The 26,040-nt window shown below is 40.4% G+C and overlaps 1 protein-coding gene across 6 annotated transcripts in view; it reads right to left on the reverse strand.

The window, feature by feature from the left end:
- Window positions 1–452: 452 nt before the first annotated feature.
- The window catches only part of LOC146176305 (calpain-B-like), a 97,215-nt gene continuing 71,627 nt past the window's right edge, over window positions 453–26,040 (reverse strand). For 4 of the 6 annotated variants that reach the window (XM_084582644.1, XM_084582641.1, XM_084582639.1 and 1 more), the window contains exons 10-20: window positions 25,760–25,926; window positions 24,515–24,732; window positions 21,843–21,885; window positions 20,355–20,490; window positions 15,762–15,785; window positions 14,020–14,078; window positions 12,114–12,182; window positions 10,620–10,698; window positions 7,184–7,300; window positions 4,597–4,655; window positions 453–1,737 (exon numbers count right to left, since the gene is read on the reverse strand). In XM_084582644.1, coding sequence (XP_084438770.1) covers window positions 1,711–1,737; window positions 4,597–4,655; window positions 7,184–7,300; window positions 10,620–10,698; window positions 12,114–12,182; window positions 14,020–14,078; window positions 15,762–15,785; window positions 20,355–20,490; window positions 21,843–21,885; window positions 24,515–24,732; window positions 25,760–25,926 — 998 coding nt within the window. In that variant the 3' untranslated portion in view covers window positions 453–1,710. Of the gene's footprint in view, window positions 1,738–4,596; window positions 4,656–7,183; window positions 7,301–10,619; window positions 10,699–12,113; window positions 12,183–14,019; window positions 14,079–15,761; window positions 15,786–18,036; window positions 18,133–20,354; window positions 20,491–21,842; window positions 21,886–24,514; window positions 24,733–25,759; window positions 25,927–26,040 lie in introns of all 6 variants that reach the window. The other 2 variants (XM_084582645.1, XM_084582642.1) reach the window with 2 other exon arrangements.

A 26,040-nucleotide genomic window follows, 5' to 3' on the forward strand; every position in this document is an offset into this window, starting at 1 on the left:
GATTTTCATGCAGTACTATTCGTTGAAATGCTTGTGCAATTGTGAGCATGAACTTTTGCACACCACAATTAAGTTATTAGTGTTGATAATAATCGGGCAAAAATATTTAAGGCACTCAGCCTTGCCACCTTAATGCAGTGTCCATTGTCCAAAAAGTGAGCTTCCATATTACTGAAGAGTAAATTGCATCGAAAATACCAGTCCTTGCAAAATAGTCCACAAATAGCGAGTGTTCATAATGACTAACTCCATGTTAACGAGGCAGGACTATTGATCCGAGGTGCACAACACCGATTTACTTGGCCGTTTGCACATTGAGTTTAGAAGTGAAAATGAGGAAAGAAAAAGCAGCACAACTAAGTTCAGTGCGTGAAATCTGGTTTAAAAATTATGTTAAAAATTTGCAACCCTCCAGAAGCTTTTAGCAAGGAAAAGAAAAATGTGCATCAATGAGAGGCTGCAAGTTGGTTCTTTTCTTTATTATTGGTCAACAACAAAGCGCTGCTCAATCACGTTAGAAGGAAAAGTGCGCAACAATCACAGCAACGAATCTCTCCAAAGCTTGCAACTTACAAAGGCTGCCACAACAGGCATAACAATATGTTGAAACAAAGGACGCACATAGCGCTCAACTTTTGGCGTACAGCACATTAGAAATAAGGAAGAAAGAGTGCGACAATGAAAACGTGACGTATCACCATACCCTATTTACTTAACTGGCTAGAAATAAAATTCAATTTGCCGTCGTAAGAACACAAACGGTAATATAAGTTGAATATAACGTAACTGTCAACCACTGCTTCATAACTGCTGTCAGGCAGCCCAAAGGTGGCTTAATACAGCGTAAAACGGTATAAAAGACAAAACAACCAACATATCTTTGCCCTTGTCAATCTCTGTCATAGCTCAGTTCCATTAAAAACAATGCCCACTGCACTTTTGTACAGCTTCTTGTTTAAAGCATAAAAGCATGATGGTTTCTTATAAATATGCAATTTGAAATCTGTACACACCCATATAAGCATAAAATCACAAAGCAAAAGCACTGATGAACCAGCCTTCCTTAGTCTTAGCCGAGTAGTTCCCCACTTATTCTTCAGGAAAACATACCACTGCTCTCAGCATGGATGAAGATGGCAAAGTGGCAGAATGGATCGAATTTCGCCCACGGAAGTACAAAATACAAATAGCTTTTGGATACAAATACAGCATTAGAAGCACTGCTAGTATTACCTTTTCTGTCACAACACGCATTCACCCATAAATGTTATGTACGGGAAAGCTGTGCGTATTGTCATGCTATCAATGCTGGTCAATAGGGACACAAGGCATATACAGTTTACATGAAATGCTAGGTTTTCAGCTAAGTCTCTAATGGTTGTCTCGGCATAAGATGACTAGTCGTGAGCGTCCCTTGCAGTACCTGGTAAAATTTATGTAATGCTAGAAAAAGCCAGCCCTATACGTATGCTGCTTCCCAGCACTTCTCTTTTTGTTACGCAATGCAAGCTCTACTGGCACTCTGCACAAGCTGCACAAGCATGATCCTGAAGCCTTGCGTTATTCGAGAGAGAGAGAGAGTCCGTTTGTATTGAGGCAAAGACCCAAAAGACGCCTTGGAAGTGGCAGGGGTTGGCAGTTTTGTTGGCTGGGAGAGTCTCCCGGGAGAGCACAATCAAGCGTGACCGCACGTCCACAGCACTTCGCTTCTTACGCATACATCGTGTTCTCCAGCCACTATAAGAAAGAGAGCAGTGAACAGAAAAACTGTAGCGCTGAGCGTCAGATAAGCATATTAGTAATTTAATCCCTCCATATACACATAATCAACCTTACGAGATTTTCCTGAGGACAATGGGTACTAGCAACTGTGCCCCGAAACAAATGAAGAAAAACAAGTATGACTAGTAAAAACTGAATGGGCCACATATTCTTAAACAGCAAACAAAGCTACAAGTGTTGCTTGCACATTGTCACAGAAAATTCAAATTACCAATGCGATTATATCCAATTACACTGCTCATAACCTTCAAGACTTTGCGCAAACAATATTCAGCAACAGTGTCCCTTGGTGACGGAAAGAAATGTGTACCGGCAATGTCTTATAAACTGCGCCGCCCAGCCAGCTGCAGCTTCAAGACGGCTGCTTTACACATTGCTCACTGTACAGCTTTTCACTCCATTGCTGGAGCAGCTCACAATATTTATGGAAGCTTCTTGGAAGAGGACATACCTAAATGACTCGTAATCAGAGGAACAATTTTTTCTGTGATCGTTTATAGTTGGAAATGCACATTTATGAATGTGCCACAAATTATGAGCATTACCAATACACCATACAGCTATATTTGTTAAGTAGGAATAGCAGACACTTTGGCCATGCAGAAAACCGTCATGAAATTCTTTACATTGCATAATGACTGCCTGAAGGCAGGCTATAGACCGTTTTATCATGGGCGCTGCCATTTTGTGTATGTGGCGCCATCTAGCGGCCGAGTTGTGAACAACCGCCATGCTGGTATGTGGGGTCCCATCCGCGGAACAGGTGACAAGTAGCGGAAATCGGCATTTTGGAGCTTCCGCATGCAAATTTTTGCTTCCTGAAATTACCTAGCTGAAAGAAATAAGTTTTCAGTAGCAGCGAAGCCATTCGGTCAGAAATGACAAAAAATTATGCTCCTGATCAGGTCGGCTGAAGGCTACAAGCCTGATTACAATTAGTGTGAAACTTTTATGTGGCACAGAGAGGCGGCGGCGCACCACTGGCAGTGATGGCAGCTTTCAATCTACTTTTTATTCTTAAATGATTTCTTGAGACGGCTTACCGTAACAATTTGAGGAAAGAAAGAAAGCGAATGTAGCCGTTTCATGTCACGTTTAGGAGCAATGCTAATCGCGCTAGATTTGTTGGGTCAACCGATCATTCATATACTCTTTACTGCTTGAGCGGCTACTGCGGAAGCTCCCACACCTCCACAGGGGTTCTATTCTTATGTATCCATTATCCATTTCGGATCCATTTACTCTACCCTGGCTACTTTTGTTGGGTGACAATCAGGCAGGGTGTTCAAGCGTCCATTACCAGGCAATCGGATTTCAGCATTGCCTACATGACTCAGCCACCATCCGGTATGTGCGGGGAGTGGCGATGACTTGTCAACAGCGGAATCTGCTATCCTGTAATTTCTCTGACTGGGCGTTAGTTGCGTTTGTCGGACGATGCCGTCATGCTGACATTAAAATACAAGATAAAATGGACAAATGATACCTATGAAATAGGGACCTTAAATTATGTCCCATAATGACCTCATCGAAAGTTGCTTTTGTCAACAATTATATATTCCATTTTTCGTCGCAAGGTTTGCTTACTGCAAGCAATCGCTACTATTCCTATGATCATATTCCCATTTATTATCGGCAGCAAAATCTTACGAGATGCGTGTTTTCAAAAAAAAAATATTTTAGTGCTGTTTCACTAAATAAGTTGACAACCAATTTATTAGTATATGGATGTCTTCAAGTGGGACAGGTTCTTTCATACTTGCATTAACCTCAAGTGACTGAATCGAAATAGTTCTTTACCTGGCGGTATCTCGTAAACATTTGCCGCAAGGAATATCATCCGCTTGTTGCCCAAAGTCTGCTGTTGTTGCACGGGTATCCAGTTTTTCCAGGCCCTACTCTACAAACACAGTATTCGGAACTCACACGAAAGGCTGCCAAAGCGAAACATTTTAGGTTGGGGCTTGAAATTCAGAAGCTGCTCGTCTTCGCCCAGTTGAGTGAGTTGCAAGTGGAATAGTGTAGAGCAACACACCCGCATACCACCGCTGTTAATCTTTTATCTTTTGTTAATCATCTCCTTTTGGTTGTTTTTTTTTTGTTAATGCAAACAACTGAGTAAAAAAAAAGATTGCGTTAACCGTGGCAGCTCTTAGCAGCTAAACTGCAGCCGGCAGATATGAAACGATCAGGAAAATGAAGGAAAGAAAGGGGCAAAAGAAGAAAGATCAGGGAAAGAAAGCACATCGCTCACATCAGCTAATCGGCTTAGATACTTTGCGGCTATTCAAGACACTCTGTGTGCAGAAGACTGCAACGTGCGCCCTTTCTCCGTAGAATGCCCTGCCGCCCCGCTGCTATCCCCGCGTCCCCACATACCAGACAGGAGGAGCCACGCAGCATGTTCCGGTTCGAGGCTATTTTCCTCCTCGCCGCGAAAACGGTCTATAGATTAGCCTACTTGCTATGGATTAGCCTACAAGCAGTGATGTTAAGATGCTGAAGCAAGAACTTCAAAACATGTTATACTATTTTAACCTGCTTCATTTGTTCTCCAAGTGTGCATGAAATGTGGCTGACACATGATGATACCCATTTGGTCGTTTTTTACACTAGCCGATATATCTACATCTACGGCCTTGCACGGCAACTGTCCAAGGCTTAGCATCCCTTCGATGCCGAAAGCAAAATTAATCAGTCACACAACCTATGAATGCTGCATTATAACAGCTTCAAATTCAAAATAAATTTTAGAAGCGGCTGAAAGTTGAAAAAATTAAATTATGCAGCAAAAGATATGGTGACCAGGCTTACCTCATCAATCGTAAACACTGCACTTCCAATACTCCTTGTGTCTTTCTCCTTGAACACCTCTGAAATGGAACACCATAGACTTGATCACAACGAGCACTGATGAGATGGTAGTGAGCCCAAATTTAGGCTTTTAGAATATTAAAAAATAAAAAGATGTTTCACAAATTTTTTCTTTTTTCATCAAAAAGGATTGGTTTGGTTTGGTTTGTGGGGTTTAACGTTCCAAAGCGACTCAAGCTATGAGAGACGCCGCAGTGGAGGACTCCAGAAATTTTGACTACCTGGGGTTTTTGACGTGCACTGACATCGAACAGCACACGGGCGCCTTGCTTTTCACCTTCACTGAAAAGCGGCCGCCAAGGCCGGGTCTTGGGAACAGTAGTCGAGTGCCGTAACCTTTGCGTCACCCCGACAAAATGGAATGAAAAAGTGGCATCGGCTTGCACTTCATACGGCCAACATTCACACCAGCCGCTCCAGCACAACTCCTGGTATTGCCTAAGCCAGCTAACTATAATACATACTAGTAATTTCCACTATAACTGGTACCAGATGAATTCAGCGGTATTATCAAGACAGATGCTAATTAACTATATATACATTATTTTACGATTTAACACTTAACTCAAAGGTCTAAACAGCGAAATTTAAATTATGCGCAGAAGCTAATTCGTTCCCTGGAATTCAAGCTATAACCAAACCTCTCGGCCAAGTCATGTGGCTACATGTACTACATGCCTGTTCTCAATGTGGTAAACAGAATATGGAGTGCGGTTATATGCTATGCTTGTCTAAGCCAAAAGTGACTGGTCTCTTTGCCGGTATAAAGGATTTTAAGTGAACTACAGCATGCCCATATGTAAATAAATTGAGGAAAGGCCCTGCCATTGAGCTTGCAGCTTTTGAATCAGTCATTTAGTATATATGAACAGCAACCATCAAAGTAATCTGGATAGACGCTATATGATCGCTAAATAATTTGAGATTTATCAGTTATGTTCAGTATACCAAAATAAAGCTGCAGCCTCCTAGAAAATGAAAAATTTGCTTTGATTTATGATTCCTGTCGAATATACAGTGAAAAGTTATGCTACTGAAACGCTGTATTATAATGCTACTTGTGCTCGTAAGTGTACTTTACTTAAAGGACTTTAAAAAGAGATAAGCGACATCACTACTGCATGCTGGGTGAAAGCTTAATCATCCAATGACAGGTGAAAGAAAAGACATCTTATTGTGTCAAGGTGAACCAACCGGCCCAGATATCAGCCCTCTTCAACACTGCCTGTGTGTGCGGAGTTCGCGATTTACTACAGTACCTTGACAATCCCACAAAATCCTGCTTCGAGTGTGCCAAACTTCTAACTAGTAATGTCAATTCACACATGCTGCACAACTCAGAACATTTATTGTGTATGCTTTCTGCATTATATGATATAGTACCACACTCATGACTAATATATGGAGAGAAGATACTGCTGTGCATGTAGTTCTGAAGTTTCTAAAAATGCTTGGTAAAGCAAAAGCATCAGTTTACCTAAGGTCCTATCATGAAAAGAAGAAGTGCGAACAGCATGACACCTATTCACTCTGCTTTCCGAACTTGTCTTCGCACTTGTATAGTATATGGGTAGTAACAAAAACATGCAAAGTTATCCAGGACAGTGTCACAGACAATGTTAGCATGTCGTTCATACCACATAGATTCAAGCTTAGCGACAAGAAATTTGAACAGATAGAACGGTGTAGCTGCTCAAACTTCTTTTCATCAACACTGCACATAACAATTACCACCTGCTCCTCCTCAATAAAAGATAATAAATACCGATCACTATTTGCATAACTTACGTCGCGTGGCTGTAATAAGGAAAGAAACATGCACCAGTGTCCATGACGCAGTTACCACTAGAAACATTATGCGAGCATAACCGTGGCAATGCACACCTTGTGATCACTTGCAGTGACGAACAAGAACCATAAATGTGCGATAGACAAAACCATATTGCAGAGATATCTTAGGAAAAAATGTACCATGCCTGCCAACTTGACTAGACCAAATATTGATTGTTGGCAGGTTATTTTGTACTATGCCATAATGCGTTTCTCATGGTACATAAAGGACGCAGAGTGCACCCATAGCATTTGGGCAAGGACTTACTGCTTTCATGAAAAATTTCTGAAAAGATTGGTCACAGGTAAGAAATATGATCACAGGCCTTGCAGATAAAACACGCTTTAAATAAAGAACTTACAGATACACATTGTAGATCACAACATTTCTTCATTTAATAATGCTGAGCCATAAAGGCACAAAAGTAATTATTGTTAACTGTTTATGTGAAAAATTATTTAACCACAGTAACTTATACCCAATACCTTACGATACGCTCACCTAAACATGAAGCTAAATGAACTTATATATGAGTGCAGTATATATGAGTGCGAACTTCTTACTAAGCTATGTCTTTCGATATTCCTCTCTGCAAGATTTTGTAACACAAATCCAAGCAAATAAATAACACACTTTTATGAAGCAGAGAGAGTTTAGAGTTATGCAGCTTATAGTATTATAAAAGTGAGAGCTCACCTATCATGGTTCTCAGTTTGACAGCACACCCAATGAAGTCCTCGAAAGCTATGTTTCCATCGTCGTTGCCGTACCGCAGGACCAGAGCTTTGAGAATATGCTGGTTCACTTGGTAGCCTGTGCAGCAAGATACAGAAGAGCTTTAGAAAATAAAAGTAGATGCAAAAACTCAGCCCAATTTGTGTCTGACACATTGGTCACTGTGTAGCCACCAATGTTTGGAAGCTGTTAGTAGTGAACCTAAACATACAAAATTCAGCAAATCCATCATACGCCAAGGTTTTTTTTTTATTATTATTACCATTCTAGCCCCCACATGATGAGAAAAACAGCCAAAATAAGATTTCAATAGGTGATAATGAATAATTGATAATGATAGGTGATAATGAAGGTAAAATTGCAAAGTTGTTGAGCTTCATGCCACCAAGGCACCATACCTCAAGCTGATATTCAATGCTTTCTTCTCTATTTTAATGATACAGATTGTTCTAGAGATATATAGTTTTTTTTTTTCAAACTCACAGGATGGTTACTGCTCTGTACGTGAGATTCAGCGACAGCTATGGGGGTATTTTTATTTCGAGATATACCAACGCAAAGAACTTAAATGACATGTACTATGTATTATTTGTATGCTATTCTTCTTAGTTCTGCGCTACCCCTATCGCAACCATAGGTACTAGAACATCTAGGTAATGGACTATTAATAGCTGTTAATATAAAATGAGCCAGACGTACATCTAACACTACCCTCTGAGTGCACATTCCTCCCCTCTCACCATACCTTCTTCAGTGCATGGTATCCCTCCTCCTCCTCTTCCCGTATGGTAGCCACCCTCCAAGTGGTTCCCATGGCAACCACCTTCTCGCTACACTGACTACTACTACAACTACTACTACAACTACTACTACTACTACTACTACTACTTAGTACTACTACTACTACTTACTACTACTACTACTACTACTACTACTACTACTACTACTACTACTACTACTACTACTACTACTACTACTATCACCACTACTGCTACTGCTACTAGAACAACACATGAAACCCAGGAATGGGCTACTTCTGGAAAATGTTACTTAGATTACAGGACCTTTGTATGGTATGGTATGGTATACAGGGTTTTCCGTTCTAAAGCAAGATTGGCTATGAGGGACGTCGTAGTGCAGGACTCCAAAATATCAACAATTAATCTAGGGTTCTTTAACTCTTTCTGAGCCCCCTCATGGCCATCATTCATACAATGATTTTCGACATGCTGGTAATGGTAATTTTCAAGAATTGGAGCATGTAGCCCATCTAGGAAGATAGTACGACGACCACAGTTTCGGTTTCTGTGTGGTTCACGTTTTTTCAGTAGGTAGCAACATAAAAAAAATATTTTTCGGAGCAGGAGGGTCTGAAATGTCAGCAAATATGGCACCGAATTGGCGTCAGAACATCCTACAAATTCAACTGTTTTCACATAAATTCGCTGTTTGTCTACTGCAGAGTTGTTTTTTATAACAACAGTACTAAAGAGTCCCCAGATGACTTCGTAAGCTCTAACTTCATCTCGGATGACGAATCAGGCAAATATAAGCCCAGAACTTCAATTAGCAGTCTAAGGAAAGCATACGTTCAATTTCACCTCATTCTTGAGCAGCTACGATGTTTACACTGTGTACGCACTGTTTTATTTCCATTCACTGGGATTTCAGCAACAACAAGGAAAGCTCCGGTGCATGAGGTTTCTCGTTCAAGACATCAAAAATTAAGTGTGAAGCTCTCTCAGCAATATCGAGTGAGATTTGAGCACCTAGCTTTAAGAGAAGTGCTCCTACAGCCACAAAACATGCCAGAAATCATGGCAAAGTTCAAAAACGCAAAAGCTATAAACTGTGCTACGAGCCCAGGAAGACAGAGTTAAAAATGAATGTTTTTAGGAATTTGCCAATGTCATAATAAGAATGGTGCACCTTAAAAGAAGTTTAATGCAAAAAATATTGGTTCATTATTAGTTTCTCATTAGTTCCTTAGTAATGTGGCTTGACTGAATTTTGTTAATTAGTACAATTCAGAGATTGAGCATGTCAGACTCGCAACAAAGTTTTTCACTAAAGAAAAGACAGTACCATTTCTGCATGGCCAGAATTATATTTGTTATGGTGTTTTATGTTGATAGTCAAGCGTTTTTGACTTCTTGAATGTTTTTTTTTTTCAGCAAGTTTGAAGAGCAACGTTTTTTCTTTGTTTCATGTCTACAGTTAAACAGTCAACAAATTTGCATATATTTGACCTAACTAAGCTACCTTTCACAATATGTTATAGCCTAATCATGTAAATATTTAATTAACTAAACTTCTTTTTTCCAATACCATCAAAGTTGCCTGTATTATTTCATGGTCCAGACAGAGTTATGCCGCAAAAAGAAACTTAAAACATTAGCAAGAAACTTAAAACATTAGCAACCTATATTTTCGGAAATAAGAAAAGAGGCATTCCACCACATTTTGTAAAGTTTGAAATTTTCCTATTACCATTTCTTATTTTAATATATCATGCTTCTTGCAAATATTTATGCCCTAAACAATGAGCCCCACACAAACAGGGGACATTGTGGAAATGGTTCGTCTTGGAAGAGCACATTAGTAAATGGGCCATAGGAAAGAAGCTTAATACTGAGGTGGTCCCTGCTGGAAATTGATGTCTCTCCAGCCTGTGTTGAATGACATGTAATGACGTGACACTTAATGGCACGTATCACATGGCAGTTTAACCAATACAAGCTCGAAATTAAGCTGTCCAACCAATGCAGCCACTAAATTCCATGAGCTCTGACGAACAAAATGGTTTGTCAAAACAATTTTCCCACATCCATGTTCTTAGACCCATTATGAAACATGGGAAAGAAAGTTAAAACTGCACCTATAAAGGATTCGTTGGTAGCTGCAATACTGTAAAAGATATGTTACAAATCTATTAATAACCTTGAAAGCTTCCCACATAAACAAAATGTCTAAATGAATTTTACTGTGTCGCAGCATGCAAAATAAAACACTTTCTACCGGTTATTCTGTAGTCATGCCACACGATTTTTGTTTCTGATAGAGTTTGTCAACAGCAAGAACTGTGCTTTTTCCATTCAAGGAACTCTTGGAAGCCAGTGAAGGAAGGCTGCATCAGCAGTAGTAAGCTGTAATACTCAGCCAGCATCAACAATACACGGACTAGAGTCAATGCATGAGCTACTTTTATTCAGCATATGCAACGAGGTGAGAAAACATATAATGAGGTGCATTTAAAGGCAACTGCCTCCGCAACTTCCCAGGCTATATTTGGATCACAGAAACTATTTAACTTAGTTCAAAATAATCTTTAGTGGATACCTTGACAATGGCTCACAAAAAATGTTGCCTATAAATAGCACCACAGCATGCAACTCACCGGCGGAATTCAAGGCAGCCCTCAGCTCGAACGTGTTCAAAAAGCCTGACCCATCTTTGTCAAATGATGTGAAGACATTCTGAAATCGAAAAGGATACCAGAACATTAATTAATTTTTAGCCAGAAAATTATTTCATTCGACCTCAATAATACATAGCCAAAAAAGAAGGAGGAACCATAATTTTTCGAGAGATCAGAGAACATATTTTTCCTTTTCAGGAAAGCCTACTGGCATTGATACTGCCGTTGTTGCTGAGCTGAAATATGTACGTTGAGCTGTATACTAATCACAGTACACCTGCCATGTGGTACAGTCTGTCAAAAGTGTTTTCAGCCACTTTGTGCAGCTTGTAATGCCTCTCCTGTGTTCAATATCTCATGATGGCAATACGGTTTTTTGTCCAACTCTCTACAATGCGAAGGATCATCATAGCCACTACAGGGCTCAGGAGCAGACCCCTGAGTCTACACTCTTGGTGGGTTCCTTCAATTTCATGCAAGCTCGAGGAATGCTGACACTTTTTTTTATCAAACCAGCTATGTGTTCTCCCTTAAGACAGTTGAGAATGCTTGGAGCATCCATCTTTAATGCCATATCCATAAAAATTCACTGGGTTCGTGGGCTTTGCACGTAATACACATAGCACACATAAAGACTCGAATTGGGCTTGCCATTCTGTACGACACGTGTAGGTGAGATTCAACATAACAAAACTGCACGTCAACTATGTGAAGTGCTTTAGCAGAGGATTTCAGAATAATTTGGAATAATCTAGCTTCTTGATTATGCTCTACATGCCATGCCGTCACTGAACACTACCGAATCACGTGATAAGCCAATCACAGTCCTTTCCAGAAGGACAGCACCACTACTACCTCACAGTTTTTACTGAAGCCACAGAGAACTAGTCAACACGTACTGGCAACCACCTCTGGCCATAAAATGATCTTCCAACACCTCAATAATTGCTATAGGTGCAGAGTAATGAAATTACATACGACACAGTGGTGTTCCCACGCACTAAAGCAAAGGGAAAATAACTTCTCCGCATGCTATATGTTTCAATACAAAGAAGCTGATGAAAATCTGCGTAAAACAAGCTTTTTAAATTTACATTTTGGCTGTCGTGTCAAAGCTGAGCCATCAGCCTCATATTGTCACTAATGCACGCTTGAAAAATTTCTCACCCTATGCTACTTAGTTCTCACCAGTGTACCTTACATTAAAAAATACATGGGCTTACTCATATAGCTTCTGGTCTTAATTTAGAAAGGCAAAAAATTAGTGAATCGTGAGTCATGAAGGCGTAGAAGGATGTAATAATTCCTTAATGTTTAAAGCAATATGTGAACCAGTCCAAGTATTTTAGATGATGAAACCATGATAGCAAGACAAAGCAGGAGGTTTTTTATGTAAAAACAAAGCAAATAAAAAGAGAAAGCAGGAACGCAAATTAAAGAGTTGCCTTCACAGTTTCACAGCACGAAACCCACCTTCCAGGTCCTAATAAGGATCCAAAGAGCTCTGAACTCATCCAATCCCAGTTTTCCTGAATGGTCGTCCTAAATGGGCAACAGCGAGTCAAGGATAGGACATGGTGGGAAACTGCTACATGCAAAAAAGGTGCTTGTTAAAAAAAAATTGAGAGACTAGACAGACATTTGCAGTTCTGCAAAGGCAGAAAAATGTAGTCCTGCGGTTCTGTTCCTCTCTTGCCGCATTGCTTCTTGACTTAGCCACATCTTGTGTGCAATCCCGTAACATTTATATAAAAAGAATTTCACCAGTGAAACCGCACATTATAAGGATGCTGACATCAACAAGCAATACAATCACGCGTTTTTATTGTAAACTGTAAACTGCATTGAATTTAAACCACCCTGAAATATGTGAAATTACAAGTTATCACGATGTGACAAAGAGACTAAGTAAATAAACACTTTGCAGATAGAGAAAGCAATACCCGTGCATGTGCAAAAATGCACATTATAAGAAAGAGTTAACCTACAGTGTGGGCGCAGGAAAGCCAAAGCCTAGGCTGCGACAATGTCTAAGTAAATCTAGAACACGAAAGAAACTTCTGATCTGCATTAATAATTAAGGGGATTTTCAAGATTTTCCTTAAGTGCAGATGTGATTGTGGCTTTAACACCACCTTTTCATTAAATGAATCTTTCTCTTTATTATTATTATTATTATTATTATTAATAATAGTAATAATAATAATAATAATAATCGGTTCACAGGAAAGGAAAGGCACGGTATCTGTCACACTGGTTTCAAGGGAAGGGAGGAAAGTGGGAGTGAAAGCGGAAAGAGAGAAAGAGGTGCCGTAGTGGAGGGCTCCGGAGTAATTTCAACCATCTAGGGGATACTGCACGTTAAAAATCCCCAGGTGGTTTTGAGGGAAGGAGGGAAGGAAGGCGCAGTATCTCACTTCTCAGTGGACACCTACACTTATCTGAGGTACATACATGGTCAGTTCTAATTCCTGGCGTAAACTATAACCTCCAACCTGACCAATAGATGGATGCTAAATGGGAAGTGAAAGGTATGACACCATCCTGACTGCTGCACTAATAAAGGATGTGTCACAATCTTGATACGTAATCCTGCATGCGTTTTCTCCAACACAATTTTTCTCAGCTGTAGGTTATGATGACAGCTTTTCAACCTAATGAGCTGTGTACCGCAGCCAGCATCCTGACCACAAATGCTCAAGTGCATGGCCTTGACCACCATTAGAACTCAGCGCTGGCCGATGGGTTCGACATCATGATAAGGCGGCCACGGGGGGCCCCGCTATCACCAATAGTCACAAACACATTGTGAAGCGTTGCCTCAGACCCAGCAGCAAAGGGTGGGCGGTGCTCGTAGTGGTCAAAGCCACGCACTCGAGTGTTTGTGTTAAACATGCTGGCAGCGGTAGGCTCCACATTAATAATGCTAAACACCCTACTCTGCGGCTATGAACATGTTCACTGCCTAAGAATTGTGCTCCTGTTGCGAGAGAGACTGAAATGCAGCACAGTATGCTAGCACATACAAATGTAGCATAGCATAACGGCTAAAAGTACCACATGCACAAGCAAGCATGTGTGTAGCACCAATGCATCCTTGTAATGTAATGAACTTCTATAGTTCATAACAGCCCTTCGGCTGTCATCACACTGATGTATAGGCTAATAAGTGCTCTGCACAGAGCACTGGCTGATGGAAGGCACAGCGCATGGTTGAAGACCAATCCAGTATACTGTACTGGTCTTCGACCAGATGCTCATCTTGTCTCCACTTCCTTCACATGTTAAATGCAGGTATCATATGAGACTTCAATAATGCACTGAAGCACTCTTTTGAATGGTGGAGAGCAAGAGTCAAACTGCAAAAGCAAAAGGATACATCCATTAGAGCAACCATGCTTCGGCAAACATCCAGAGAAAACTGCTCAGATCGAATTTCTGGAAAAGAAGAAAGTGTTGATGGTGACAAAACAAAAAATGCTATGGTACTGATCTTTAAGAAACGTGCATGCAAGACTGTAGCAAACACTTTGACAAGACACAGCTAGACTGAGTACATAGTTGCATCTATAAATCTTGATATGGATGCATTCAGTAAATGATACAACTAAAAAAAATAACTTTCAGTTATTAGTAAACATGCTCCCAAGACAATGCACACTCAGACAATGCACAACTGTGTCCAATATTAGAATTACAAAGTGGAGATAGGATAAACTTAAAGAAACAGTTTTAAAAATAACAGTTAAGGTTCAAACAACAGGAGCAAAATACAACTGCGAACCTAGCTCTTAAAGGGCCACTGACCACATTTAGTTCTAAAATGTGTTCTAACCTGGTCATTGTGAGGCATCACCTTTAGCAGAGTTACAGCCATCAAAACCAATCGAGCAGCATACCATATAGAACACTCTTAAGCATACATAGACTAGGAAAAAGAACTAAGGCCTTTTTTTTTGTGTGTGGTTGTATGCATGTGCAAAAACGAAAGATGTGACAGAAAGGCACATGTGAAACAATTAGATGACACGACACACTTCACCTGCCAGGAGAGATGAACCAATGGATGCTGTATCTGATAGTATGTCATAAACAAAGTCCAATGGCATGTGTAAAAGATGAGGAGGTATTGAAAGGAAGTAAAAGAGATCTTTGATTTGCATTTTTGCTGCTTTCCGCAATGCGCATCACTGTAGTATTTTGAACAAATAATCTTCAATACCTGATCGAAGCACCAGGCTGGTTTGTTTAAAATGTCATGCCCTTGTCAGCGGCCCTTTAAACTTCACAAAGAAGAAATTTTTTTTCTGTGGCTGTAGGTTCAGGCTTTATGCTGCGATTTGTCACAAATTAAGACTACGAGGCAACTTTAAAGGTTACCTAGCTAGGAAAGCAGGTGACTACAAACTACACCCAAGCACTGGTACACTAGTGATCACTGCAAGTCAATCCCACAAAAGTTAGCTGTGGCTCTCAAGAGAAACAAGCAATGGTATTACGTCACGACTGATGCAATTACCCGTGACATATCATGGGGTTTTGGGAAGGTATAAACTGCACTACAGCAGCTGAAATCTCAGCCTGAAACTCGTGTAGAAACCTCGCTCCCAAAGTCAGAATAATGTTGCTGCCAAAAACATCGCTTGAGAATAAATGCAAAAAGAAACATACTACTTCATGACATAATGCTAAAAATAAATTCGTAAGAAACAGAAAAATGCTGCAGCAAGAAACACTGCTCGAAAAATTAATGCCACATGGATCTTTTGGAAACATGCTTGAATGCTGAATTTTCACCACAACCAGCAAATGTCCCTCGCTAACGATTCCACCGCGACTTGTTGGCACTGGCTCTATATGAAATGAGCCCCATATGAAGGCTCATAATAGGGAAGCCACCAAAGTAAGGCAATGATTTCCCTTTTTTTTTTTTCTTGTGGGGGTGTGTCTGTGTTAATGCCAACCACACAGCACTCAAATGGAATCAACGAGAAAAGAAAGCCACAAGAGATTCAAAAGGGCTGGGAAGACGGAAGAAGAACAATGGCCGACAGAGGTCGGAGCAGAACAGATGAACAACAATCCATGCACACAACACACCGGAAAAGGGCGACCGCTTACCGTCATCTTCATCTTCCCGGGGAGCTGAATGGGCATTTGTGAGTGCCCGAAACGAACGTGGGGACGACGGAAGAGGAGAGGAGTGAACGAACACCGAGAAAAACAACACAGTTCATTTCGCTTAGACTCTTGCATGGTGATTTTGAGCAGTTTCTTCAAATGCACAGAAAGAAATCTTGATTTAAAGACTATACAGATCCTGCTTTCAATTTCAGGACTTTGCAGCTTATGAAAGACAAGGCTTACAAGATTCACTCGTTAGTTTGAGCTGTGCTTCAAAAATTTACAGTTTACAATTTCGAGTTTCCGATGGGCATACAGATGACTGCCTTTAAGACAAACATATTGAGACTAAGAATCTGCTCAGTTTTACAGAAGTTCAGTTTAAAAAATAGGTATTGCATAATAGTAAACTCTGAATGACAAGCATATATAAGAAGGAATTAGAACAGAACGTATAATGGCCAATGAGGAAGTAAAAATTAAAAAAAAAAAGCCCGCAAAGCACACACCGCCCATCAGCCATTTGTATTTTAGTCTTATGCAACAACAGTTCCTTTTGCACAACTGTGCTATATTATTGTCCAACCAATATTTTGTAAACACTGTCTGATACAAACCTTATGCTATTGATAAAAAACTTTCTGGGCTTACAGAATTAAAAAGTGCTTGAACATGTTACATTCAAAGCAAGGCCAACAGGAATTTAAATATGAAATACAATACAATTTACATAATAAATTTACATATGAACAACTTGAAAAGTGTTCAGTTATGAACTCGTGCCATAAAAGAAGAGTTCAATGTTCAAGGAGTGCGAACAAAATTTGAACACTGTGTAAACCTTTTTTCTGCACTGCACTTGTGGGAAGCTAAAGAGCTAAACCTGAACTTTTCCGATTAAGAGAGAGTATATATCTTAAAAATGTTTGTCTTAACAGCAGTCTAATGTATATACACCAAGGAAGCAGGCTGACAACTTCTGGTTGGCTACGATATTAAACAAAATTTATACAATGGCATTCAAGCCCGAAGCACACAATTCTACACCCGCAATTTAGTACACGAATACCAAGTCACTTCAACTGCACAGCCTACTTTTAGTTAGCTGATTGTGATGCCACTGCAATGTATTTCAAAACAGATGTTGCTAAGAGCAGTTAATCTAAAAAATAATTGCACAACTGCATTTCAACTATTTGTATCACATAATATATATAGATTCGTTTCGAATAATAGAATCACACAGGTAACCTTGTAATACACTGGCTGTTTTTAAATTCCATAGTTAAAACTGGATGTAACGAACTCCCAAGCAGAAACTTCCTTGACATATATTACAAAGTCTTTGTATGCATGAACTTTATGCAACAAAGGTGTTGCAGAGGTTGAGTGACATTACAAACTTGTTACACCGAGCATATGAGCCGTTGCTGTGTTACTTGAACGTCGGTCAAACCAAGTGAACGCTTCATATTGAATAACAAGAAAACAAAAACACACGCGAAAAGGAATATCTATGATTGCAGTCAGCAAATGCAGCTGACACACTGTGGTACTCCTTAGTAAGTGCAGCAGTGCGCCAAGACAAAAGACAGTGTAGATGTAAGAGTTCAAAGCCCATTCTGCAAGGGCTCCTTTTACTACTTCTTGTTTCTGACAGTAGAATTAGTTAAATGCATCCATTCTTAAAACGCACGACTGATACAATAATTATTTCTATCACTTAACAAACTCCACTTATCTCTATCTTTTACCTCATTTTAGGCTTTGCATAATGAGGCGTCAATGCAAACATCTGCAATGAACTCACCATCACTATTATTTCTCAATTTGGTTTCATTCTGCATTACCATTAAGTCTTCACACAAAAACGTCTGATATTTAGAAAAAATCTGTGTTCCAAAAATGATCGACATTCCATAATTTCGTTACATCCAGGTTTAACTTTTATATAGATGGTCTATATATGTACATAGCCTGCCAGCTGAAGCAGTATTTTGTTGCAGCATATCTTGAGCTCGGCACTATAGTTGCCTCATGTTAAGCAGAGCCACAGGAGAGAGAGAGAGAGGACAGGAAAGTGCTGCAAAGCATACGACAGTGGAGGTGCTACACAAGGAGGCTCTGTGCCAGTGCTCCCGAGCAGAGGTTGCAGACCGGTCAAGCAGACGACAAATACACCAGGGTGCTCCTTCCTTCTCGACCGCAATCAATGGACTTAAAAACACGAGTGCGTGCTCATGTGCAGAAAAAAAAAAACGTGGGGACTTACATGACGAGCTAAAGCAGTCAAGACACTTAAGCAACTGGCGCCAATCGCAATCTTGCTCAGAGGACGGCGGGGGCTTTGAGATCTTGCGCCGCAATTCTACAACGGAAACCAAGGAAGGACAGGCACACAGGACGTGCGTGCGCTGTGCTGTAGGCCTATGGGATGGTGACCTCGCCCAACTCAACAAAATACAGAGGTAAGAAAGGTGAGGCTCACTATAGCACGCATGAACTGATTACATTATGAAAAAACATGCCCATGCTATATGCATGCTGTGAGAGCACGCTACCAATTCGTGATCACACATTGGAGCCACAATGTACGACCCAATCCCAAATCATGCTGGACAGCTTATAGATTTACATCCTTTATTTTCAGTATTTGAAATTGAAATGTAAACTCGGAGCACGATGGAATAACACTACATGGCAACAGGTATGCCATGCACATATAGGTTCAAAAAACCAAAAGATAAAATTAATATGTGCGTGCCCAAGATTGTAGGAATCATTTCACCATTATGCCTAGACCAGAAATCTTATGACATCACTCGCAAACCTAAACTCCAATCATAACATCTGCTTCTTGAGTAAACTAGCTTGGAGGATAAGAATGAAATATTTAAAGAATTAACTTTAAGGACTGGTAAGTTAAATAAAAAAGCAAGCAGGGTATTAGGGTGCAAGTTGCTAAAAGTGCATCACAGAGCCACAGTGCAAATCTGAGTGTGCAATCCTTGGCAAGCAGGATCATGAAGGCGTGGAAGGGGATCACCATTTCACCAAGACACCTAGACTACTGGTAAGTGAACCAAAATTATCAAAAACTTAAAAGACAACCAAATTACAAAAACACAGTTCTAGAAATCATTCTATCATTCCAGCTTTAGCTAAACAGTACGAAGACGTTCAATTTAAACTGACTCAGCAGAAGTCTGCAGTTTGAGTTATGCTATCAAACAGACTCTGCAGTAGCTTCTGGTTATCAGTAGTCTACAAGTGGTCATTCATACTTGTCTAATCAGCATGAAGTAAGACTTCTGCTACACAGTTAGCAGTCATGACTGCTGCATCTCAAATATAGTTACCTAGAAAGATGAATAAAAATGTTAAGCTGCTAAATATTACTAATTTGACCAGTTCATCCTTTTCTCGTTGTAAGTACTAGAAGGGTAATTCTCTAGACACCTCGTACAACCAAACGAAGAGTTGAAATTGCTGCGGAGCTATTTATAATGCAGTCAGGAATAAACTGCTTCTTCTGGGCTAAAAGCATAGCACTACTATTTTACCTGCAACATTATTTTTATTAGACTATGAAACTGGTCTGGCTTCATGCAATATGTACGAATGGTCTCCATGTCTTTGCTATGCTACCTCAAATTTTTTACCAAAGGTAACTACCAATTCAGTGTCATTCTAATCCATGCATGCTTAATGCAGAATTTGTATCAATCAGTATCCTAACTTTTAATTGTGATACTATTTACTATTTAGTCAAATCATTATGTTTAAAAGAACGATTAAAGCCGCACAAGGAGTCATTCCAGGGAAGTGTGACCAATGTAACAAGCAATATGTTATTTAACCATCCTGTAGCATGGCATTTAAAAATTACTGCAGGCATAGCGGCAACTGGTGAGCCAAGAAGAGAGGAAAATCTGGTTAATGCAACATGATGCAAAGCACACCCTCTACACAACCATCTAATGTTTCTAATGTCATGTATGGTTAGGATTCAATAAATACCAAGCAGGGACCAACATAAAACTGAAATGCAAGCAATGTAAACACTTTAAAATATTACCATGTCTGCCTACAAAGCTGAAAATATAGTGAAGATATAGTGAAAATATAGTGAGTAATAGTGAAATTCACACGTAAATTCACCTCTAAATAAGAAACTCTTAAATGATAGTTGCAGCAACAGAAAAATTTCCTAATTGCAGAACTTGGCCGACTAGTCACAATGTCAAACTACACGAGTGGTAACTGCTTCTAGAAAAATGATGCACTTCTAAATTTTAGCAATTACGACTATGTTAAGATGGCCAACAGTTAGTATTATGTTAAGTGAAATTGCTGCAAATGCACAAAAGCTTAAACTTGAACCCAGTCAAAACTGACCATTTGGAACTGGCCTTAACACAACTAGAACAATTAGTTCAAACTGTGTTTTTCCCCAGTTTCAAGCGATCTTTTTTTTTGGCTGGGTATATAGGCAGGAACAATGGCAACACTGGTGAACTATGAGCAGAAAACACAATGTGGAAATCACGGAAGCTGCAAAAGAATGTGAGAGCAGCAGCAGGAGGCAACCTTTGCGGAAGACCATGTTGAGGATCTTCTGGAGTTCATAGCTGTTCACTTCCATGTCATCACCAGCAATCTTGGCAAATAGGGCTCGCAATTGCTGAGCACGATCAGAACTGGGGTCCTCTTCTTTCGCACGAACCTGCGAGCACGGTCACCAACGCAACAAGTCACAACTCTAAACTCCATGAGTGGTAACTGCTTCTAGAAAAATAATCTACTTCTAAATTTTAATACAACTACGCTAAGATATAGGAATGACAGCCTTCAGCTTCATATTGAAGGGAGTACTATGGAATGTGCAACAGAGGCGCAAAATCCAAAGTAGCAATCCTGAAACATAGTGACTGAAACTTCAGTTTGGTTAAAGATAAACAGTACACATCAATATTGCGACCCTTCTTCATAACAAAATAATCATATATAGATAATCATATATAGAAGGTACTACTACTATCACAGCACCATAAAAGTAAAAAAAAAATGGGGCTATTCGATATGATGTGATGACAACAGCTGAGCAAAGGCTTAATAGGAGGAGATCCTTGATTTCAATGCTTCAATGCTTCATGTTGGTGCAAGTCTTGTGCTTCTCCCTAGCATGTGTTCCCTTTTTATTTATTGGAGTAGTGTAAACTGTGCAGTGGTATCAAAAATACTTGTGCAAATGAGACACTTCTACTGTACACACAGAGCAACGATGCTGCTTGTGAACCCTTAGAGGCCTTGACACTGACCAATGGCATCGAGGTTAGCAAGAGCTGGAAGCCTCCACTAACCTTGCTCGACCTTCACTACATGGGCTTATATCAGCCTTCCACAACAACATAGCACCTTGCAGCTAGTTTGGGTTTTAATACAAAATTAAGAAAAAGCTTCCTGCCCATTGTATTAGCATGACGCAGCAGCAAATGAACATTCTTCGTTTATATACCATGAAACTGGGAACTAAACATCGGGTAATTAATGTAGGGGCAATGCATAAGGTCAACCAGATGTAAAACCACATCAATCACCGGACTACTGAAGAAAATAGGAAATCGAAAAACTGCAGCCTCAATTTGACCAGTTTGCACGCGGGCAGAAGTGTAACTGTCTTGTTACTTTAGCCCACAGGCAAATGGTAAATAAAACTACACTTAATTACACTCTACTCGAGCTCTCATCCCCAGACAAGTAATATTGCCATACATGATCCGAGAGTAATTTTGCATAGGCAAATCAACATCTGTTACATTTTTCCAAACAGAATCCACACAGCATGGTTTTGAAGTTATCACACTATTCAAATCGATCCTGCGGGAATGTGCTTCGAAGCACAAGCAGTCAATCCTTACTGTGAGGGGCTGCTGAACAAAACCGAAGCGAAACTGCAACAAAATGTAAGGTGACAGTAACAAACAAATTATGAGCCTTTGTTGAGGACCCAAACACCTTGGCCGGATGTGACCACAAAATATTTATATTATTTAGGACTGAAAGATGAGCGCTTACATTATCGGCAGGAGGAACGATGGCAGGAGGCACATCATGTTCACTGTAGAAGGAAGAAAAAGAGTGCATCAAGGCGCAAAGTTGGGCAAACTGGCAGTGAGAAAAAAATTAATCAAACATGCAAATAAATTTGATGGCTGAAATTACAAACGTAACAAAAAGGCTCGGCTTCCTTCCAAAATGCTGCTGTAGAATTCCATACCCCAAGAAATACCTATATGCGTCCTTTTAAAGTTGCTATATAACCAGTCAGTTTAAAGTTGCTACATTTTTTATCGCAATAAAGTGCATAACTACAAACAAATGTACAAACAGTGCACACATCTTGGTGAAAATCGCACCAATGTCTAATTACTAATGGACATTTTTTTTTTATTACGAGTGCAGCACTGGGAAGCTCAATCCTAGAGCAGCTGGGAGCTAAACCTTCAGTTTTAGTGCCATCAATGCAGAAATCAGTGATAAGATATCAGGCAACGCCATAGGACTGATACTGTTTTCAGTCTGACCTGGCACCTTGCAAATTTAAACAAGGCAGACTATAAATTTAGTAAATGACATCAACTCCTACTTCTCACACTGCTATATACGAGAGCAAAGGCACTTTTTGCTTTTCAATAATCATACTGAATCAATGCCAGATGGGAGAGACTTGAGATATTTAGGAAACAAAATTACACTACAACAAAACAGCTGTTGTGAGCATCACAATGCCTCAAACTAGCAAAATTTTCAATGCTCTGCCACAAGTTGCAGGAACCATAAAAGCATTTCAGGAACCAAACATTTCATGGCCATTAGTTACACATAATTTCACCTCTAGCCAACTCAGCCTATGTTTGGCTGCGAAGTTGCTTGAAAAAAACTTTTACTACTAGCACAGTCTTTCTAGGCTGTTATCATTCTTCCCAATGTGTGCTTGGTAAAGCTAAAGCAATGACACACATCCATGTCATTTCGATTTGGTTTGGTTTACAGTGTTTAATGTCCCAAAGGCTGTGAGGGGCATTACAGTGAAGGATGCTGGAAATGTTGACCAGCTGGGGTTCCGGAGCACCGACATTGTACAGCACACGAGTGCCTTGCTTGTCATCTCCATCCAGCAATGCCGGCCACAGCCAGGAATGAACCCTCGTCTTTATAGTTCAGCAGTCAAGTGCCCTACCCACTGAATCACTGTGGCGAGGACCATGTCACTTCTTTTACTTAATTTGTAACTAGTGTGAAACCCCCAAACCACTCTTAAACAAGAGCAATATCTCTTGGAAATATTATATCTGTAAAAGATTGCGGTTTGTAGGTTTTAACAAATGGAATCTATGCCCGTGCTAATCTCAATCACTTGGGTACCTTCGGGTGCTGACATCATATCTACTGAAAAGACCTTAATAGTAACAGAAGATGAGTAGCAATACCAGCGAGTTTTCGCAACTTTAAATACTAAGCAGTACAGCGTAGACTACTTACAACACATGTGACGAGGGCTGTAAAAATCGACACTATAACTGGGCCACATTTCTTTTATTATTTCTTTAAAGATCAAAATATATGCCAGATGGGCAGCTTTTCTTAAAAATTGTTGGTTTATTACTGAAGGCAGTCACAGTGCTCTGAGTATGTTAAAAGGCCAGTTTTTTGAGGCTTGTACAAGCAGCCAACTTAGAAATCCGCAATTTTAACCTCCTGTTGTCCTTTCACGGTGTTGCAGATAACTTATTTTTCATTGAGTTGAGGCCCTTTTACACTTCATAGCTCAAATCATTCCTCGTGCTGTAACCTTTCACTTTAGATAAAGATTCTAATGCGTCCTGGCAGGAGGCTTCCACCGTGTCATCATTATTGTCAGATTCATTCACTGTACTTCCTGCATGACAATGCACTGAAATCGAAAAACTTGTAGCTATGCAATTACGTCAACGATTCATGCTCTCGCATTCTCGTCGGATCAACTGTCAATTACTAGTACATAATTTCTGTTGCGTTTGTTTTGTGGAGTAAACATCTGAAAAACTACCAAGCGAATTTTAGAATGGCACAATAATTTATATTTTGCTTTGCATGACCGCTTCACATGACTAATAATTAAGTGATATGACTTTACATTGAGTCCTGAAAGGTAGACCGGCAGCTAGAAGGAACTGCATTACTATATTCGGTTCCGCACTATAGTCTCCACTGTTAGTGAACTTTCCAGATCATGCAAGGTAAACTGAATTGTGCTGTCGGCTACTGCAGGCAGCATTAAGAAGCAATCCACAACCTTGTGTCAAAAACAACCTTTTGAGAGGCAGTGCAGTAAACTGCTCCAATCCTTTTTGCAAATCAGGTTAACAAACAGTGACATCACGAAACCCACGAGAATTTCTGCACTTAATTTCATTGAAATGTGGACGGGTTGGCCAGGGTTTTGCCTTCCTAGAGACAGACAGTGTCTTGGTCATAAGGTCACGATGCACTGCTGGCCCAGCTTTACTATCAATTAACAATAATTTCATTTTTTTTTAAAAGGTGAGAATAACCAACTTTTTGCTATACAACATCCACTACCCGATGTTACCTTTGTGCACAAATTTAGAGCCAGCCAGCGGCTTAGGAAGAAGAAGTATAGCGGGTATATTGTACCCATACGAGAATGCTGAGACAGACACAAAATGCCACTAGAAGCTACGTACTGGGAGACGTTCTTTTTTTCGGTGAATATCCGCAGGAGGAACTCTCCCGTCTGGTTGGGCTCAAAAGTGGAGGGAACCACGCAGTAAGTGCCCGGGGGAAGGCTGAAGCGAGTGGTCACCTCACGGGAATTAATGAATGTGTGTGACCGTGCAGCCGACGGGTTGAATTTGAAGAATTGTAGGTCCAGTGGCGTCGGACAGCTGTCTGGGTCATCAATCTGCATTGACAAATGTTTGAGAAGACTTACGCCATTATGAACCAAGACTGCATACTGCTTTTTTATGCAAAGTGCGAGGTCAGCATGCAAGGTGTCTCTGGCACTGTTTCATATTCATGAACTGCATAAAAACAGGTAAAAACAAAGCGAACTGGGAGAAAACTGCCAAGGTCTCATGCAAAGGAAGAAAGTGGATATGAGAGTGAGGATATCCGTGTTCATAGTATACCCTTTCCACTCATTCTGGAGGTCTTGCTCGGAAGGTTTAGTTTAGTTTATGGGGTTTAACGTCCCAGAGCAACTTAGGCTATGAGAGATGCCGTAGTGGACGGCTTCGGAAATTTCAACCACTTGGGGTTCTTCAACGTGCAATCACATCGCACAGCACACGGGCGCCTAGCTTTTCACGTCCATAAAAAAGCAGCCGCTGCGGCCGGCATTCGATCCCACATCCTTGGGCACAGTAGTAGAGCGCCCTACCACTGCACCACTGCGGCAGTGTTCTTGTTTGAAAGGGTTTCCTCACACAATGTGATGGGCATTGTATTGAATGTCACCAAATTCACGTCACCATACTGCCTCACTCGGCAACAAATAGCTTGCTATTGACAATACATGAACACGAGAAAACCACGAATGCTACATGAATCAGAAAACCAGATCCCCTTGCACATTCCTTTTAAAAATCCCCGTTCCATGTGAAATCTCAGGTCGAGTGTTTTAAATCAGTGCTCAAAATTTCTTCAAGGGAAAAAACTTTTGATGTTTACGTCGCAAAATGCAAACAAGAAATTTCGACACCAAAGACATGTATGCAATGCCAATTTTCCAGATTCTGCTGCAACTTGTGTCAGCTGTGGCGAATGCTTCAAAAGCCTGCAGACATCTCGAACCCAGACGCATGTGTACACGACTTGTGTCATAAATTCGCATTGAAAGAGTGTGGATAACTGTGTCAAAGCTCACTCAGTGACACTGCTGTTCACATATACCACGTCCTTACGAAACGACAACCAAACATTCTTGCCTTGTATATGGCAAAGCCAATTGTGAGAAACAAGCCGGCGCCCAGTGTCCTGGCTGCTCGTCTGTTCTTCTGCATCAGAGCCACTATCAGGGTGCAGTTTTGTTCGTCGTCGTCGTCATCCGGGTCCTCCAGTGAGATGAAATACTGTGGGTTCACCCAGAAGGTGTCTGCGCAGTTCATATCAGGAATCAGCCGTCAATTCCCGGGAGCTGAGCCCCACAAGAGCTCACACTTTCTGAACAAAGACATGAATTATGCTACAAAAGCACTCCGCCGACAAG

Source organism: Amblyomma maculatum, chromosome 10, assembly GCF_055883805.1.
Source record: "Amblyomma maculatum isolate TAMU_Amacu chromosome 10, ASM5588380v1, whole genome shotgun sequence".
NCBI lineage: Eukaryota > Metazoa > Arthropoda > Arachnida > Ixodida > Ixodidae > Amblyomma > Amblyomma maculatum.